The sequence below is a fragment of the Triturus cristatus genome, chromosome 3_2, assembly GCF_964204655.1.
Source record: "Triturus cristatus chromosome 3_2, aTriCri1.1, whole genome shotgun sequence".
NCBI classification, from domain to species: domain Eukaryota; kingdom Metazoa; phylum Chordata; class Amphibia; order Caudata; family Salamandridae; genus Triturus; species Triturus cristatus.
Genome location: NC_140584.1, coordinates 606,748,232 through 606,764,838, shown reverse-complemented (window position 1 = coordinate 606,764,838; position 16,607 = coordinate 606,748,232). Strand labels below are relative to the sequence as shown.

The 16,607-nt window shown below is 43.0% G+C and overlaps 1 protein-coding gene across 1 annotated transcript in view; it reads right to left on the bottom strand.

Moving 5' to 3' along the window:
- Positions 1–16,607, bottom strand: part of COL16A1 (collagen type XVI alpha 1 chain) — an 871,927-nt gene that overhangs the window by 175,949 nt on the left and 679,371 nt on the right. Inside the window, exons 43-46 of the mRNA XM_085648479.1 lie at positions 12,022–12,075; positions 11,659–11,697; positions 9,971–10,072; positions 9,268–9,309 (exon numbers count right to left, since the gene is read on the bottom strand). Of these exons, the coding sequence (XP_085504605.1) occupies positions 9,268–9,309; positions 9,971–10,072; positions 11,659–11,697; positions 12,022–12,075 (237 nt within the window). The remainder of the gene's footprint in view (positions 1–9,267; positions 9,310–9,970; positions 10,073–11,658; positions 11,698–12,021; positions 12,076–16,607) is intronic.

Below are 16,607 nucleotides of genomic sequence, written 5' to 3'. Positions count from 1 at the left end.
ATTCTATTCAAGCAGATGAATGAAATCGATATGTGTGCTATGAGTTGCATGGGCACCAACAGAGGTTTTAATCCACAAATCATTGGTCTCTGTGGACAACTTCCAAACAAATGCATGCTTGGTGCGTGATTGCAGGGCCTATTATCCAGCTGCAGTGCCAAATAGATTATTCATGAGAGATTCTGAGTTTTGGCCGCCCACTTTCACCACCTTCCTGCTTGGAACGTTGCTCTCTTCCTGAGTTTTAGCAATGCTTAGTTTTACATCCCTTATTTTAAAAAGATGATAGTAAACATCCTTGTGTGTATCGTTTTATCGCTCTCCTTGAAAGAGAGGCAAACATGCACGCCAAGATTCTGCTGGAAGAGCTAGAAAGCTGCATGGAGGAAGAAAATATATTACCATTCCATCAGGTAGGGTTCAGAAATGGTTGTGAAACCCTTGACTGCATGAAAAAAGGGACCCCCCTCTAAGAAGTAAACTTTAAGACCAGGGAGAAGAGGGGAAAGAAAACCAATACTAAGAAAACTCTCTCATGGCCTGCCTATTCAATTTATTCAGAGACTCAATCTCTACTGGGCCATATACAACAGTGACACTCAGCCATATAATTCTCATTACTTTTTATTTTTCATTTCTCAATGTATCTCATAAAAATTTCATATTATTATTTCATATTTTCATTCTATTTTTTTCCCTTTTTTCGTTTTTTTATATACACACAATCATTTTCTTGTCCATCTCAAAAAACAAAATCAATTATATGATAACAATAAATATATATAATATACATACAAAAAGTACATTTAAAGAGAACAATAACCCCTGGACAAACCCATAAGCACTTCCAAATCACCAAACCATTCAAACACATCCACACTCACACAATCTTCATACAACTATTTCTGAACAAGGGAGGTTGTAGGTAACAGAAAACCTTCACGACCAGATTGAATGTTCTGCTCAAAGCACAAGGCTGAACATAAGTGTTCATATGAAATAATAATATGAAATTTTTATGAGATACATTGAGAAATGAAAAATAAAAAGTAATGAGAATTATATGGCTGAGTGTCACTGTTGTATATGGCCCAGTAGAGATTGCGTCTCTGAATAAATTGAATAGGCAGGCCATGAGGGAGTTTTCTTAGTATTGTGAAACCCTTGACAACACAAGGGTGCTCAACATCCTTAGACAAAGCGCGGCTGGTTGACATTGTTTGCATGCTTCCTGGACAGTTTAGCAGCCTGTGACTAGGCAAACAGATCCCTTCTTTGGAAAAAGCTTCCTGGTTTGAGCTATAAACGGCAAAGAGCCAGAGAGCTTTGTATTGGAACCGCTGGGTCTGTATCTATATCGGTGCTGTCACAAGAACAAATAAAGCGATTTTAACAATCTGAGGGCCGAAGCACGGCTGTGTGTTTGCCCCCGACTCTTTAATCTTAGCACAACAGGCATGGGAAGCTGCCTGAAGGGGGCAAAGAGCTTTCTGCCTAAATCGGGAGTCAATATGTTGGCCTTCTTCAGTACGTAATGTTGTTCACCACCCAAAAACTGGCCTTCGACAGACATCGAGTCCAATAAATGAGTACGACAATAAAAACGATTTTCAATTAGACAAAAAAAATACATTTAAAAAAAAATAATCAAATCGATGACCAACAAAGGACATGCATGTAACTACATAGACGTATGTTAAAGTTGAGCGAGCATAAAATACTTTTAAAGTCATGGTTTATAACACTCGATCTCAGAACAGTAAATCAAGTTCTTGTTTATTGCTTGATAGTACACAATTTCCTTTATTAAATTCTTGGATATATCGAGCTGAAACCTAAAAGATACTGAGCGTGTCTACACCAGCTTCAGTGCAATGGAGAAGAGTTAACCACTGAAGTACCAATCAATGTTTCATATTTTAAGGGTTAAAGCTTTTATGGAAACTTACATTTTTTTCAAACGAAAGTTGGAATGTTTGTGAGGTGGGTTTGAATGACAATTTCCTTTTAGCGTATGAAATAGGAGGCCAAAACATGATCACAAGATTTGAGTTGGATTTGATTCTAAAATACTGCTAAAATGTACTTTGGTTTTAATTAATCAAACAATGAGCTATAATGGTAATAACAACTAATAACGTTATTATTACTGGTATTAATATTACTATGTGACACGGTGCCTGTGATCCCACACATCTACTAAATTTGGGAGTAAATACATTCTGATTGAGTAGACTTCGGTTTCTGGTCTGCAGCCTCTTGCCTTTACTGATTTCTATACGCATATGAAGTGTTCTTCATTGCCTTTACTGGGTTTGCTTCTTGTCTAATGAGTTGTTACGAAATACAGCATGCACCAATGTTTCACTGGATTCATCACCTCGATTTATTTATAAACTCATTATCTTAATTTCTTCGTCATTACGTGTTATTCTTTCTTCAACTTTCCTCAGGGACCACGTCCTTCTCTCTTTGTGGGATCTCTAAATCCTCGAGTGTTTTTGCTGCCAGTAGAATAACTTGTTTCACTTGCAAGTACTGTGGGGAGTGTATCCCTTCTTTATATACCCTAATCTAGGGGTGAATTTTGAAGGTGTTAAAAGGGCAGACTCTGGATTCATCTTCGTAAAGCGATCTGTGAAGAAACCTTGGTTTGAGAGCGGTGTCTCCCATCAAGACTTTGAAAAGTCTCTAGAGACATCAAATCTAAATAAAGATATAGTTAATATGGGCTAACAAATTTCAATTAGTGGATGGACGAATTGTGGAAATTCTGTAACTGTAGACATACAAGATTATAACATCAATATGCATAGGTAAGCAATACAATATACAGGCATGAAATGTACATATTTACAGGAGAGTGGAGGTGGGGAAGACAGTCACTCTCCTTTCTTGTGTAAGGAGGTAACGTTTCACTGCTAGTGCAGTAGTACCAGAGGCTCTGATTCACCAGCGACGTACAACAGTACTCTCCACAGATACTGCCCAGCAAACACTGACTGCTTGAGGACCCAGAGAAAAAGCCTCTAAGTTGGGGAAAAGCCTAGGGTGTACCAGTGCTTTTACTTTTGTTTACAATACTTGCTTCTACAATAGTGTGTAAATAAATACCTTATTGTGTTAGTCTGAGTGTGCATTAGAGGGTAGAGCTACATATGGGAAGACTATGTGAAGTGAAGGGCTGTTGACAGTCTTTGTACTGATGATTCTAGAAATACAAATAATTGTAATTGCATTTATATAATCCTAACCACCCTTGGCGAGGCATCGAATCGCTTTTCGGTGAGTAGCACACTACTCCGGAATCCAAACAGATTAGTGGTGGATTAGTATAGGGAAATATGTGCTCAAATTCCCAACAATGACTGTAGAAAGCCTTGAGGTAATCCATTCCAGCGATACAGTCCCTGTTTACATTACATTTTAACTTGAAGATGCATTCCCTCATTCCTTAACAATATTTGTTTTTCCCATATGTTGTGTTTCTGTAGTTTTTTCATGCAACATATGAATCTTTTTTGTGAACCGAGTCGTTTATAGGTGTGCGGGTAATTCTGTTTGTTGGGTGAGTGTTCAAAGGGAACACGAGTGAGAGCTCTGGAGAGAAGTCTGAAGGCAGTGTTCATTTCTCACAGTGCCTGTTAGTTCATCATAAAGGTGTTCATACTTCATGCACATAAAATCTGGGCTACTAAAAGTCCTACTCTCGCTGCCCTCCCTAAGTCTGGTCTGTTGATGTTTGGTATGGGCTTACGCTGGCCTGCTCTCCTGGGCAGCCGCGGCCCGTGGAGGGTGTTCCGTGGGGCGGAAAGGCGGGGCGGGGGAGGGGCAGGGTGGGGGGTACTAAAAACCGGAATATGGATAATTGGAGGTAAGTAAACAATTAAATAAATAAAACGAATTTCGTAGCGCGCCCTGCATCGCAAATTGCGATGCAGCGCGCTACGAAATTCGTTTTATTTATTTGTTTACTTACCTCCAATTATCCATATTTCGGTTTTTAGTACCCCCCACCCTGCCCCTCCCCCGCCCCGCCTTTCCGCCCCACGGAACACCCTCCACGGGCCGCGGCTGCTCCTGGGCCTCCCATTGCTCTGAGGAGGAACTGCCCTAAAGCGGACAACATAATCAGCTGCGGTTTCTCCTTGAGGGCGCATGGGCTTTGACCCCCTAGAGTGCAGCCAGCCAGGCACGAGCATATAATGTAAAGATTCCGCAAGTTGGGACTCCGAACTCTTTAAAGGACTGGGCTCCCTCGCTGATGTTTGTTCGTCAGGGGTGGGGCCAGGGTGGGGCCAATAATGATAATTGGCAAATGGAAATACAATCCAGTTTAGGTCCAGTGCGCATGAGGGGTTGGACAGGGTTCTGACTGTGCCCAATCCGACCTGTGCACTTTGGACTTCTCAAACTCACTCTCCTTTACAGTGTCTGAAAAACTCAGCACAGGCCATCAGTCTCCGTCAGAGCGCTGGACTCCCCTGCTCACACCAATCCTGATATTGCTCTCATGCTTTTGTACTTGAAACTGCATGAGAGCGAATTCGGGATTGGTTGTGGTGAGGTTAGCCTGTCCCTGTGGTCTTTGGAGGCACTGTGTGGGGGGTGGATAATTAAAAAACATAACCAATCACAGTGTAGCTTTATTATCAAGCGACACAGTGATTGGATATGTTTCTTTAAGGGTGACGCTGCTTGCACGCAGAGCGCTGCTTTCTCCTCACACAAGGACTGTAATATAGTTAGGGGTTGTGCTTGGCCTCTACATGGCAAGCTACCATCATATTCACTTCTGTTGTTTTTTTGCCATAACAGTCTCCACCTGTCTATTCAAAAATTCTTGTCTGACAACTCTACAGGGAGCTGCTGCGGCCGCAGCTTTATGTTTTGTGAGCCGCCCGAAGGGCCCCACACTCTCTCCCTGCCTTCTCTTCACATGCATTCCAAATGAATGGCCTTTATGACTCGTGGGTACAGTAGAAACAAAACATTTACTGCAGTGGCTGTGAAGCTTTTTAAATCACCCTGTAAGTTTGTTTGCTTCTAAGCGCTTGATTGCTTACAATATTTGTGTTGCTTCTGTAGCGTGAGGCCGTTTTAACCACACAAAAATGAATGACGAATATTTTCTGCAATGTACCTTTTGGAAATCTTTTCTATGCACCGACGAAACTGTCTAGACAATTCTCTGCAAGCCCACCGTTTTCTAAAACCACTTAAAGTGGAGCATGCAGGAAAATAACTAATTTTTGCAAATTATATTTTCTACTCCATCATTTTGGTAGCTTTATATAAGAATATGTACAAAACGGAAAGCCCCCCAAAAATGTGAACTTAAAGTTTTGAAAATATCCGTACACCTTCACAAACATCGTAAAAAAGCTGTGCTACGCCTACGTTGGGCAGCCTGAGCCCCGTTTATTCCTCACGAGTTTCACGTTCTATGTGTACACTGTAGCACCAGGGATAAAAACATACACAGACAGAAGCCTGTACAGAACCCAGAGTGACACCGCTTGCTTCCTGCCCCAGATATGAATGTCACGGTTGGATGGTGTGGGGAGGGGGCTGGATATTGTCACATATTCCATGTCCACACCACAGTCACGGCTAGCACTGATGTTATAGTGGGCGACCCGTGAAGGGGAGCGCAGGAGTTGACTAGAGACTTGACATTTTATGTATGAATGGTATGCATTCTTTACTGTGTTTGTAAATAGCTCCTGCCTTCAGCCAGAAGTCTTCACAGTCAGCCGAGGAGGGCACTAGACTCAGGCTACTATTCTGTCACGAAGAACTTAAAGCAGATACACTCTTCTTTGCAGCACATCTTTTTGTTCAATGGCTTACCTTCCATATGGATGTTCTGATCTGCCTGCTAAATAGGGTTGGTTCACTATGAAATAGTGTATATGGTGGCAGGTGCACCCCTGTAAGTGCTTTAACGCAATTCTGTTTGTAACGCCGCTTCCACTCGTGTACTTGCACTGGGGAAATTGCTGAAACCCAAATAAAAGAAAGCAGGGCTCATGCACCTGGTCACAGGCTTCCCCCAACGCGATCCTAAATCAGGAATTCCTTTAATAATAGCAAGTAAAAAGTTGAGCAGTTTTGAATAGGACTATAACACATGGCAGACAGCTGCATATCCTATTAGATCTTTAGTTTCATGACGTCATTGTAGGACGCTCATGGAGAAGAGACACAGCCCATCTGATTATAAAATGTGTTTTCTGTATATCACCTGCAACCTCAGTGTTACATTTTTGTAATTATATGGTATACAAGTGCAACTATCAGCCAAGTTAGCAGTACTATCCGACTCAGCAGCATGAACGACTGAGTTGGTCCTGGCTTCTCGTGAGTTGAACTAGTCACATGCTATTACAGCGTTAAGCTTATAACTCACTGAGATATCCTAAAATGTTGCTGGGTTTCTACAGGAATCATTCACAACCTCTCATGCATTTCTTACAGAGGGATGTGGGGTGGACCCACGGTCACATTAATTTCCTGAGAGCTACTCTTTAAGTGGGTTTCTGATAGGGGAAGTACAGTGAGTTGTGTTTTGGGTTTTTGGTAAAATTCAATCAAAGACGTCCACTGCTGAACTGGCTGCCCTGTGCTTTCGGGCATAAAATACTTTCTTGTGAAGTGACTATTTTACCAGAATTGGGCAAGAACACATATTTCACTGGTGCATGCTTGGGTATATTCCCACTGACATTAGGGCAGGCCAACTAATGCAAACATTGCTTTTGTATCAGTCAACTTGCCAGGCAGGATAATCCCAGTATAAAGTTGCCCCAGCACCGGCGCAGTTTACATAATCTGGAAATGTCAGCGTAAAATCGCATTGACACGAGGGAAATTGATCTACTCTGGAAAGGCTGATGCACGATTGCACTGCTGTGTTTGATGTGACACAGGACTCTTTGGTTTAATATTTAGCTGAGGCTCTGCCTCTTGTAAGTCCAGGTATGCAAATAATGCATTAATAAATGTGGCACTGTCATACAGTATCTGGTATTCTACTGTCAAATCTGCTTATACCGCATGGTATACTCCATACGCCTTCAGTGTGAGGTGAGTTGGTTTTGCTTCCCTCCTGTACTTAGATTGTGACTTTACGTGCATTGCACACTACATTAACTGTTGAATATATAATGTAATAAGATAAGAGTCTGTTTTTAATGTGTTTAATATTTCAAGACTATACATTTCCACTGCTTAATAAGCTTTGTTTTATCACTAAATTAATTTTTTTTAAAATGCACCAGTTGTCAATCTTTTTTCCTTTTTTTTCTCGGCAATGTTCATCCATTAAGCTTGCTAACGTTGCTTGCTACATAAAAGTCATACCCAACTTTTACGCCTCACCACTTTTGAATGTCATCAGCCGCCACTGAACATAATGCAGACTATCCAACAGAGGCCGTACACTGGATTTCATTACTTTCCCAAAAAGCTGAAAACTAATGCACCTAACCCTGTGAATTACACCCGTCCAATGGCATGAGCCCCCTATCCTTTTCAGTTGGGTACACCTCATAGTTTGTTGGAAAATCTCAGCCTTAAATTCCCTAATAAATACTTGCCAGACATGATTTAAATGATTATGAATAAAGTGTGGATACATAATTTGACATAGGTAGGAAAAACAACCACCAAAACTACAGTAATCCGTCGTTTGAAGTTTCATCGAGTAAGGAACACAGGTACAGCAAGACAAACTCATCCAGCCAAGATCAGTGTGCAACGGAAACAAAAAGGGAAATAGTGATTTCAGAGGAAAGCAGTTCTATTAAGGATGCTCTTAAATGGAGATCAATACAACTCATATTAAACGGAGAAGCAGTGATAACAGGCAGAAGGAAATGTGACGTAAAACAACCCTAGCATGCAAATTGAGTACAGGGCAAGGTAACATCAGAGAAGGTGCTCATGGAGACCTGTGCCCTGTACAATGCATAGAAACACTGAAAAGGGCATACATGGAGACCCTTCCTTTAGTACAGTTTATAGCATCACAGAGATGGAAACATCTAGTTGTAGGTAAAAGAAAGTATCAGAAATTGCAGAGAAAGTAGACACGGATATTATAAGTCTGATATAGGCTCAGGGTAAAGGGAGAATACGTAGATTTGAAAGCTGTTCCTTGGACAGATGTACCAGTTGGGTTTCAGTAAGTTGGAGGGGATTGAAAAGGAACTGAAATCATGGCAGGATGCAACATAAAAACATCTTGTTGGTGTTGGAGAAATACAGAAACTGTGGGTTTTCTGGTAGTTAGCAGCTCCCATTATGACCCTCCGCGGACATGACACTCATGGGATTGAGTAATGCATTTCTTTTGGAGATACATTTCCCCAAAAGACTGATGATGAACACAAGGGGTGCATATCACAGACAGTTATCATTTAGTTGTAGGACCTCTACACACACAGGTTGCATGTTCTACCCCTCAGGAGTAGCAATTCGCCATTTGGCTTTCTGAGGCAGTTCGAGCAAGTAGCAGTTCCAAATAAACAATGGAAAGATGGTAAATGATGCAGGGTGTTATGTTGGCACTAGGGGGCTTATTAATGAGCCCCTTGCCACACTATTGCGCTGCCGTAGGTCACTTTTCGTGACACAGCGGAAGCGTATACAATGCGCCACGTTGACCCATATTTACAAAGTGACATATCTAGGCAGATGCGTCACTTTGTAAACCCCTGCGCCACATTATACCTGCATCTGGTATATTTAATGCAGGGTAGGCGTTCCCACGTGAAAAAAGCCTAATAGAAGTGGCGTAGTGAAATCTATCAGATTTAACTGCGCTACTTCTAGGCCGCTACTCCATCACAACCTTACGTCTGCCTCACAGCATGCGTAAGGGTGATGCAGTGCAATGGGAATAGGCCTTCCCCATGCATTGCTGGAGTTGCGTCATGCTTACGACACAACTCCAGCGTCGCGTGGGTTTTGCGCTGAAAGATACTTCAGGATTCCTGATGTATCTGTCATTCCTTGTGACATGGTGCGCCTTACAATAAATACGGCGCCTATATTATGTTGCAGGGAGGGCGCACTGAAAAGCTCTGCATTGCTGCTTTCATGCAGCGATGCAACACTTTTTATAAATGAGGCCCTAAATCTTTTCCAGGCTTAGTCTACCAGAGTACATATGCAATGCATGTAAGTTGACCCATTAGGTCTTGCACTGAGCAACATGACAGTTTTAAGAAAGGAAACTTCAGTTCAATGCAAAATACTCACTTGAGCCTCTTGTGGATTAGAATTGGGGAACTCAGTGAGACACTGCAAGTAAGGGAGAGCTTAGTCAGTGTGTATGCACTTAATACAGAGAACCTGAAGTCACAATCACTAACATGAGCAATATAAACGTGATAACTACTACTACAAACATCATAAACAATTGCCACTATCAACATCGCCACTGCTATCATCATCACTGCAACCATACAAACAGCATCAATGCCACAAGCATCACCAGCATCACTTGCACAAACAACTCTGCAGGAACCACTAACATCACCACCAGAAAAGCCTTAATAATATCACCCATTCAGGAGCACCTTTCCCAACTAAGGTCACCACTCACAATACAATCTTCACTCCCACAACCACCTCAAAACAACATGCTCTAGTATCACTAAACCAACATCATCCCCACCTCTAACATCACCAGGAGACATACATCTTTCCCAAAACTCCATCTGCAAATGCGGAGGTTATGACGAACATCACCAGCACCATCATAAACAATAACAACATTGCTAAACATAACCTCATAGTGCGCACCTGTATCATTAACGCTACTGTGGAGACCACTAGGATCCCTAACACCACCATCAGTCCTCTCAAGATCAGAGACAGGCACAGACACTGTTTGAAACTGCGCTTCCCAATCCTGGTGTCTCCCTCTAATGAAAGACTTGAATGGTTGGCAGACACATACCTTCTCGCAGTTCTCCAAGCCAGGGACTCCAGGCCGACCTCGGTCTCCTTTTTCTCCTTTCACATTGCCATTTGGTGACTGAACACAGTCACCACAGATGTTCTAGGAAAATTGGAAAGGTAATAGTTATCATGGCACCAATACCTGTGCATAACCATCATCTATAAATGTGAAATACCTCGTCAAACAAAACCCTAGCAATTTGACAAAAGTTTATTACAGAGAGAAAGACTTTATCAAAAGTATTTGAAATGGGGATCAGAAGGGGATGGTAACCTATCTCATGTGCGCCATCTCCCTTCAATGCTGTAACGTTTCTGAATGGCAGTGTTGTCTTCAGTGCTGAGATGTAGCGATATAACAAAGCATGAGTCCTTCTTTCACTCTGCTTAGCATTCCAGAGAATGACCTCTTTGACTGGGTTAGGAATGATGGAGAGTGTGACCCCCAGCTCCCTATGGTGGGCAATACAGAGCCTGAAATCTTTTGCCATTGTGTTGTTTAGCAGATGGGTTCAGACCCTCACCTTATCTTGTATAGGACATGAGACTGTCTCCTTGTGTAGACATCGCAGAGCATGAAGACGTTTGTTAAATGAGGCACTGCAGACCATGATATCCTCTGATAAACGGTGCACCAAAAGGCGTGATTTGTTCTGCTGTCTGCGGACAGGACTTGATGTCCCATGTGGAGTAATGATAATGATGTAAGCCATAATATACTCTGCTCTATGTGGACGTACAGAGCATGTTGTTGTAACAATGGAAGTGTAGCATAGGGAATGACAACGCAGAGACATATCAGGCATACTGCTGTATGAGAAAGTAGGGGAGTGAGATATTCTGCTAGACGGGAGAGCACTGAACGTGTTGCTGGCTCTTCTCATAGAACAAAATATCATTCATGCGTTTTCTGTGAGGTGGCAGTGGTTCAAATTTCCATAACCGGTACCATGGGCGGCTATGGACATTAACAGGCAACCACCAGCCCGCCAGGAGGGCTGAGGCCCAGGCATCCACTACCTTAATAGAGAATTGTGTGCAATATTCAGAGATGCCAGAGAGGGATTGATTGCTATACCTCAGACATCCTGAGATGAAAGAGATGTAGGCGAAGGCGCAGATAACTCCTGAGTGGGCGCCATGTTTTTTTAACACATTTGTTTTTTATAGAAACAAACACCCAAAGCAGGAATTGGATATGTAAGAGGAAAAACATCTAAGACCCTGACTCACAGGGAGATTTCTTCCTGTGCAAGGGGGAACGTTTTACCTGTCTACATTAGCTGTGCCTAGCATGCTGAGCCATTTAGTGAAAATGTGACATTTTCCACACCACAGTGGCGTGTGGGCTGCCATGCCAAAAGGAGTGAATTGAGACCGCTGATATCACATCTTAAGCCTGTAGGAACTGCAAGCTTTGTGGGCAAATTGCCAATTTTTGACAGTTACCTCACACTTGTCAACCTCTACATGAGTTGCTTAATCCTGTGGTACAAGAAACACCCAGGGCACCTGATAATGTGGATGCACAAGTTATGAATGATTATGAACTCAACAGAAACATGTATGTCAAGCCTGTTTCTTGTTCTCCCTCCAATCATGCCAGCCACCTAGCGCTATCATCCGTTCCTGCAACTCCTTTTGACTAGATCCCAATGTTACCCATCACAAGAGGTGAGAGCTTACCCTCAGGATGTCGATGGTCCCCTCTGCTGCCAACGGACCCTAAAACAGAGAACAGGAAAGAAGAATCCCAGGTGATAATCATTGAAGGACTTTCAGAGTGTAAGTTGAATACTGTTTGTGAAACAAACACCCTTGACAAGCAGTCGGAAGCATGGCGAGTGGCGGGGGAGGGGAGCAGACCACATTTCTATAAAGCGTAAGACCTTTTTCCACTTGGATTTTTTTATTACCAGTTCCTATGTACTACCTTCACGAGAGCTCACTACTCACAGGTGGGGGCAGGAATGGAAGCAAGCACAGACACTGGAGCAACAGGTAGAAAGACGGGCTGACACACATACATCAAACCTGTCTTATACCTACCAAATCTCCAGGTACCCCAGGTTGTCCTGGCATGCCATTGTGTCCGGGAATTCCCTAAAGCCAATAAAAAGATCTGGAAGATATAAATTCTTCTACACAGCTCTGGTCTGCCATCTTTCCCTCACATTCTCTCTCTACACAGCTCCAATTCCCCACCTTACTCTGGTCTCCTATTCTACATCAACGCTCTAAAAAGTACATATTATTTGTAGCAACATGCAATAAGTGGAGAGCAGTATGTTATCATAACGTTCATGCATAAGGAAGGTAGGTGCATGACAATAATGCATGTAATAAAGAGTGTAGATGGAGCGTATTGAAGGTGGGGAGCAATGCAGTCATGTTTATTGCATGCTGATTGGTGGACTTGCAAAGGATTTTGAAGTGCACATATTACAAAGTGAGTAGAAACAAATTAAACACCCGAGTTAAGCTGTTTGCCTGTATCTGAAGACTATCTCAGATTGGTACCCAATAGATAGGGATTATAGTTGATGTACAGAAGATCTCACTAAACCTTTCTTAAAAAGAAGCATGAGTGCTGTGATGTGTAAGAAGCCTTCGAAGTAGCGTTTTGCTGAAATGTCCGCCTTAGAAATCTTCCCAAAGGTTCTAGCTCAAGTGCATCTTTTACATGAAAGAGTAACTGGTTCAGAAACAGTAGGAGGATATTCATGAACCAGAACAGCACAGAAATAAGATAAAAAATGTATCAGGGGCTCCCTCGTGCTCCAAATTAAATGGAAGATACTATCAAACAGAAGTTTAAACAAAACAGATTTTGAAACGGGAACTGCCATTCCAAGAATCTTCTTCAAGATTGATTAGGAGTAAAGCATAGGAAGTAAGTTGAGGGATAAGGCAAAGGAAGCAAGTTGCAGGAATTAGGTATGTGGAGTAAAACATGGAGAGTAAGGCATTGGTAGTAAGCCGTGGTGTTAGGAATGATGAGGAAGACAGGAAGAATAAGGCATTGAGAGGACCTCTCAAAGATCAGATACGTCTTTGAGAGGTCAAGCTACCTACCCCTCCCTATCTCAGGACTGGAACCTACTACCAAAAAAATCTTTCCAAGAACCTGATTCTCTGGAGATCTCTCAACACGAAGGACTCAAGCCTCTCGGTTCTGATGCACCTTGGCCGAGAAGGACGAGAATAAAGCTAGAGGTTGCCTCTATATACATTGGCGGATCTGGTCCAGATGGAAACACACAGATGCCCTTCCTGATTACAGAGTCAGTGGTGCCATGCTGTGGTATGTACTGCATATGGTGGGACAGCGCGGTGCATTCCTGCATTAGCCCCTGTCTGACTGCATTTAAATTGAACAGAAAGGCGGGAGAGGGATGGCTTGAACTCTATCTGCTAGATAAAGTGCACACAAATTCATAGCTTGGCCTCTGACACTGACCTCAGTTAACATAGTCATCAAGATGTTATGGCTTACTTTATCAAAGGCAGCTCAAGTAGTACTATGGCCACTAAATGGCCTTCGTCTACCCATTCTTAGGCTTACTTAAAAAAGTTAGCTCTGGTTCTCCAACCGACTGTTGTCCTCCTCACGTCCTTCAGGAGGTTTTTTCTAAATGCCCAGATCCCCCACTCTCTCTTCTTAACAAGTCACTTAAGTCAGGCTTGTTCCTGATCTTTTTAAAAGTGCGGAAATTATCCCTATCTTAAAAAAGCCACTTGCGGATCCATCTACTCTTGGTAACTATCGTCCAATCTCCTTATTACCTTATCTTGGTAAGGTTCTAGAGGCACATGTCTCAACTCAACTAAGTACTTTTGTTGAACACTCTCATGTCTTGGACTCCCACCAGGCTGGGTTTTGACCCTCCCATTCTACAGAGTCAGTCATCTTGATAGTTATGGATGATCTTAGAGGGGGGCGGATAGAGGCCTTACCCAAGCCCTGGTTCTCCTAGATTTGTCAGCAGCTTTTGACACGGTCGATCATAACATTTTGATTGACTGTGTCTGTAATGCCGGGATCCAGGGCTTGGCTTTAAAATGGCTCTCCTCCTACCTTAGTAACTGGTTTCAATGGGTACATCTTGCCAACTTCTCTTCTAAGAAAATGGAACTGACCTGTGGGGTTCCCCAGGGCTCCTCCCTTTCCCCGCTTCTTTTTAACCTGTACCTTCTTCCTCTAATCTCTTCTTTGCGGGAAAGGAAAGTTGGGACATATAACTACGCGGATGATCTTCAACTAGTCTTCGACATTAATCTCTTTCCATCTTCTGTGTCTCATTTTCAAGACACTATGACCTTCATAAGTGAGTGCATGAACGAAAATCAACTGAAGCTCAACCCTGATAAAACCGAGCTGATCCTCACTGGAGGACTTGCTAACCCATGGAACTCCATCTTTTGGCCTTCTACCCTGGGCAACCCTCCCCTTCCTGTTAGTTCAGCCAAACGTTTATATAGTGGTAAGCAATGACCTATCGATGAAGGCTCAGATCAGCTCGGTGGTTTCTGCTGGTTTTTTTCAACTGTGTAGAATTAAGAAGATCAGCAGATTTCAGACTCGGAAAGGCCTTCCCTTAGTGATCCTGGCCTTGGTCATCTCCAGACTGGACTATGCCAATTCACTCTATGTAGGCATCCCGACATACCGACTCAGACGCCTCCAGCTAGTCCAGAATCAGGCTGCTAGACTGATCTTTCACCAACCTAAATGGCATCGCGTCAGACCACTGATGAAAAGCCTCCATTGGCTCCCTGTGGCTATGCGTGGCTTATTTAAGGTGGGATGCACGATTTTCAAAGCTCTTCATGGCAACAGTCCAGACTTCATCTCGTCCAAGATTTACGCTATGCCCCCACTCGTAATCTACAATCTTCTTATCTGAATCTATTAGTCACTCCCACTTTTAAACGCATGAAACATGGTGGCTCCCGATTTGCAGTCTTAGCTCCTCAGTTCTGGAACTCGCTCCCTGTGGAGCTGAGATCGGTCACCTCTTATGTACCTTTCAGAAAACAGCCGAAGACATGGTTGTTTTCCCAAGCATATGACAATTAGGCTTACCCCTCTGCTGCTGCCTTACTTCCACTCCAGCGCCAAGAAACCGTTTGGTGAACGTGCGCTTGATAAATATTTTATAACATAACATAACATAACAGACTCCCAGTTGTTCTTTTCTGTCACGCTCTTCTTGCTCTCTGCAATAGCTAGGGCCAGGATGCCTTTATAGTGGCGCTTTATAAATGCAAATAATAATAATAAATTCCTCCTTGTGTTTTTGAGGAGTGCAGAAAGCCAATATGTTCTAATCAAGGACTGGAGACATGCAACTGGTCCTGGTGACCTTTTTGTCACCCTAGTAAGTCTGTTACTTGTTTACATGTGAAAACCGATGCAACTGCATTTAGAACAACAGTTTCCACCAGTGGGTAAATACACATGTGTGGCCTGAACTTCTCCACCCAAAGTGAGATCACACATAGGAAGGCTACTGGGAAAAGTAATAATAAATAAGCACTTTTTATCTGTACACCTTAGACCCTTTTACAAACACTTTTGGATTGGTGTCAGATTCGACTACTATGCAAAATAAAAACCTTGATCCCAGTAGTGATTTCAGAGCTGCAGCTCAATCTCTGGCCTTGTCTTCGATTAAAGGAATACATGTTTACTCTTCACAGGTATCCCAGAAGCTCTCTAGGGCTTCTGTAGGCCTGCTTCCTTCTGCTGATCGCAGATGGTGTTTAGGAATTGAGATACTTTCAGCTCGATTCTTCCTGAATGATGCTGGCTCCTCCTCAAGGCCTCGAGTTGTTGAAACAATGAATCTATATTTGCTCAGTATCTGAGCCGAACCAATGCTCAACAGATACAGTAACTACCTACAAAACTATCTCAGGGATTCAGCTCATGATCCAAAGAACGTCTGTCAAATTCTAAAACCTTTTAACCAAACCTTATCTGTAAATAATCCCAGCCTGTGGGCCCCACGATCAACTAGGGTTTTGACTCCTATGCATGGATACCTATCTGAACTCTTTACCGTTTACCAAACAAGTTTGGTTTAATATTATCCCTTCCAGCCTCTTGCATGTCATGCCTTTATCCTTAGGTGCGGTCAGTGGCATCTGGCATCTACTAAGGGAGGGGGGACGGGCAAAGAAAATAAAAGAAGACATTTAAAAAAACACAACACTTACCTGATTCTGGTCTGACGACGTCCTCCTCACTCTGACCTCTTCTGCTGGGACTGTAGTGCAGGCCCAACAGACTCCCTCAACTAATCCTGGCCTGCTCAGGTGCTGTTAACCAGCACGCGAGCAGTGCCCCGAATGGTGGGAGCGGCCTCTCTTGGCGCTCCAGAGAGCACTGGATGCCTGCACTTGCTCTCAAGTTAGCTGTCTTAAGACAGTTGGGATGAGAGGTTTGAAGTGTGCATGTCTGGCTGGACATCGCAAGACGGCCGTCCAAAAAGACATGCACACTTTGACCCAGTGCAAAGGCCGCCCTCTGCCCCCACTCCTCCCTGCTGTCACTCAGCAGGCTCCGTCCCATCTGGAAGCTTGGTTCAGGGAGGGAGGATGAAAATAAAATGGTAACGAATTCCCAATTT